The sequence below is a fragment of the Sorghum bicolor genome, chromosome 7 (assembly GCF_000003195.3).
Source record: "Sorghum bicolor cultivar BTx623 chromosome 7, Sorghum_bicolor_NCBIv3, whole genome shotgun sequence".
Taxonomy (NCBI): Eukaryota; Viridiplantae; Streptophyta; class Magnoliopsida; order Poales; family Poaceae; genus Sorghum; species Sorghum bicolor.
In genome coordinates, this window is record NC_012876.2 from 13,181,400 (window position 1) to 13,184,950 (window position 3,551).

The 3,551-nt window shown below is 43.6% G+C and overlaps 1 protein-coding gene across 1 annotated transcript; it reads right to left on the bottom strand.

Annotated features, from left to right (window-relative positions):
- Positions 242–3,305, bottom strand: LOC8072976 (endo-1,3;1,4-beta-D-glucanase). The gene is made up of 7 exons (XM_002447744.2): positions 3,026–3,305; positions 2,895–2,916; positions 1,288–1,405; positions 1,064–1,151; positions 855–944; positions 614–717; positions 242–503 (listed from the first exon to the last, which is right to left on the bottom strand). The coding sequence occupies exons 1-7, from the start codon at positions 3,261–3,263 to the stop codon at positions 363–365; spliced, it is 801 nt and encodes a 266-aa protein (XP_002447789.1). The 5' UTR covers positions 3,264–3,305; the 3' UTR covers positions 242–362.

Sequence of the window (3,551 nt, forward strand, 5' to 3'; positions counted from 1 at the left end):
GCCTTTTTTTTACCTTTGTTGACTGTCTAAACATGTTTACTTTTAAATTTAGTGACTAAGCCGTATACACAGATCTCCGTGTACACGTGTGCAGACGATAGAGTTTAAATTTAGGGAAACAATGCTTATGACAACTAATTTGAAAACCAAGGGAGTAATTCTCTCAAACTACAATTGTTAGAGCGTGCATAAAGAATACCCATGTGTGATCTGAGCTAGGCGCGTATAAAATTGACAAGGATAGAACAAAGCATCAATATCCCCCATTTATTCACTGGTGCACAAGAAACTTACAATCTGGATTTAAGAAAACATCATTATCTTCATTCAGTCCCAACATTCGTGGACCCACAAAGATTTCTTCACTTCAAGTATTTATGGAACCAGTCAAGCATGTAAGCAAGAGCTTTTTCAGCACTTTTGACTGCAAATGGATCAGAGGTATTATATCTGCAAGCAAATCCATGGGCAACTCTTGGGAAGATCTTGACAAAGTATTGAATCTGCAAGATGGAAAGTTCAGAAATGTGACGTACTAAATCTGCCACTTCACACATATGCAGGTGCACCAGCACTGGGTGCTACTAAACCCAGCAAGAAGCCAAGAACTCACCTTGTCCTTTCTTTCACTCAAGACCTGCTCAAACTGATGGACCTGTTCAGGTGGTGTGATTGTGTCATTCTGAGCACCAAGAATCTCAATTGGCCATTTGACCTCTGCAGTTTAGGTGGACACGGTTAGCACAGGAACACAAGGCTAGTCATAAACAAAACACAATGTACCACCGCTGGTCTGGTAGTGCACCCAACTGTGGTAAACCAGGAGGCTGCATCTGTGGTAAAAAGAAACACACCTTTCATATCATCAACGGTTACATATGCTGGATGAGAAAGGACAGCGACTTCTATATTGTCAGTTTTTGCCATCTCTGTGGCAAACTTTCCTGCCAATTATAATCAGATGTTTCATGTACTATCTTAAGAAGATGAATTTTGAGAACGAAATTCAATTTGGTCTATGGTACGGTTGTGAATTGTAATGGTTCGTATGGATTTCACTCACCACCCCAGCAATAACCTCCAACCCCGACAGATTTTCTTTCCTGTCTTAAATAATCGAAGAGTGGCTTGGCATCTTGAGCAGCTGTGACCTTTAAGATTGAATTAAACATGCAATCAATTTGTTTGCACCTCGTCATGCAAAGCAAATTTCAATAAGGATTCGTTATGTTATGATTTGACTAGAAATGAAAATTAGTTATGACAGACGAGTAGCATGCAGCTTACCGGGGAGTGAGATTTGATCCATTCTGAAAGGTTTTTACTGTCGTTGTAAGGATCACCATTGAAGAAGTCAGGCACCACAACGTAATATCCTATCATGCCAACTTTATCGGCTATTTTTCTGCAGTAATACACATGCACCGGTACCAGTTATACCAGCAAAGGAGGTGAAGTTCCCCTGCCATTTATTTTTTTAAACAGAACTGAGCATCTTTTAAGCAACTGAATGATTTGTGTTGTCTTGGCTATTTTCTTCTCCTTTGGTAAAAAAAGCTAACTGGTGGTTCAAGTCTCAGCTGAAATTCCTTTCAAATCAGATTTCACTGGTGTGGTACTGTCGTGTCAACGCACAAAGGTAGTTTTTCGCAGTAATGGCTTCCAGTTCTTTCTTAGAAGAAGCATGATAGAGCTTTGTTACAGTGCTTGGGAGGAACCAGTGGTTGCTTTGTGAAACAATATCTACTGCAGCTATTAATTAAAAAATAATTAATTATGTTTAAGGGCAGTTTAGTACATAATCTCTAACCCAGTTCCACCAACCGGAGCGAGTCGCTTCTCGTGCCTCACGGGATCTCACCGCCTCTACGTCGTCACTTCATCTGTTGGCAGGCTTTGTAGGTGCCACTACTGCATGCGCAGCTTATCGTTTCGATCCAGTGAGACAAGCAGGAGTTTACAATACAGGCACCACAAGGAGCTGCGGCTCACTGATGTGCTCGCGTTTGCAGCCTTCACACTCGATAAATCAGCTTCCTCCGCCACTGAATCAGACTCCGCCGCCGAGGAATTGGACTCACCTTCCAATGAATCAACCTCCGTTCAGCAGGCAATGTTTTTCTCTCACAATAAATTAGCCAATAAGACTTTCTGCCATGGCTTATCAGCTATATGAACAAGGCGTCGTCACTAAATCAGACTTTGCTGCTGCTTAAACGGCGGCCTCACTACTGATTCAACTTGTTCCCTGCCGCCAAAATCGGACTCTGGTAGAACCCAATCGGCCTCCACTACCGTGCATTGAGGTACTCCCTTGTTAAATCGATCTCCACGACCATCATAGCAACTTCGGCTCAAGATAGATGATGCGAGGGTGAGGTGAGCATGGCAAGAGAAGCAAATGCTTGAAGTTTTGCCTTGCGAGCGGGCTAGAGGCTAGGCAAAAAGAGCGAACCAGGCGAGGCTAGAGGCGAAAGGTCCTAAACATGTGTCCGAAAGAAGAGAAGAGAGCTGGCCGGGAGATATATCAGCTACGAAAGCACTATTCTACCCTTTAAATTTATTTTACAGATTTTTTTTGCTCACATATTTTTTGGTTCAGGACCCATATATTTTAGATTCCAACCCACAACTTAAGTTCCTCTACATTAGTTCTTCTGGATGGCTCTAATTTTTTCCAAGCACCGTAAAATTTCACTTAATGTAATCGGCAGCAATAGTTTTAATTTTTATCTTTTTAATATAATTGGCAGCTCTTTTATCTGATTCTTTTAGAAAATAATCAAAAAGAACATAAATGGAACTCTGGAACTGTGCATGAAAACCTTTTTTTCTTAAAAAAGTAGGGTACTGACAGGAGAGCTGCCTGTTATAATAAAAACCAATTTACTTACCTTAGTAGAGGTGCCTTGAACCCTATCGAAAGAACCGATAATAGATTTCAGACGACGGACGACAGAATAAAATAGGCATCAACCAAACTGAACTTGAATTTGCACTAGAGAATGCAGGTGCCTGAACCAACCGTAGATGTCGGAGGCGAGGACGACGGCGCGTCTGGAGCTGGGCGGGCCAGTAACATAGGCCCTGAATCCCCCCGGCAGGTTGCCTACTTCCTTGCCAGCTTCAACGCCATGCTGCGAGAGGTCAGGTGGGTTGTCCAGGCACTGCGAGTGCTCATGAACGGTTGCCACCGCAGCAACGTGCACTGTGAAGAGGAGGAGGGAGAGCAGTGCAGTGGAGCCCATCACGGCGCTCGGCATGGAGGCTCCTGTGCAATCCTAGCTGCGTTTGTGTGTCAACTGCTTCTGCGTTGCGTCTGTTTTTATAGCAGCTGAGCAGCCACAGCATGGCAGGCCAGGTCGCTTCCACGTCACCATCCGGCCGCGCCCACCAGACGCTTCTGCTACACGAAAGCGAGCTGAACGAAAAGATAGAAAGAGTTGGGAGAATTTCGAATTTGAGTGCAGAATCCTCAACATGCATGCCATCTTTGATGTACATTCTAGTACGATCACGAAGATTCAATCCCTCCTTTAGTCCTGCTCCTG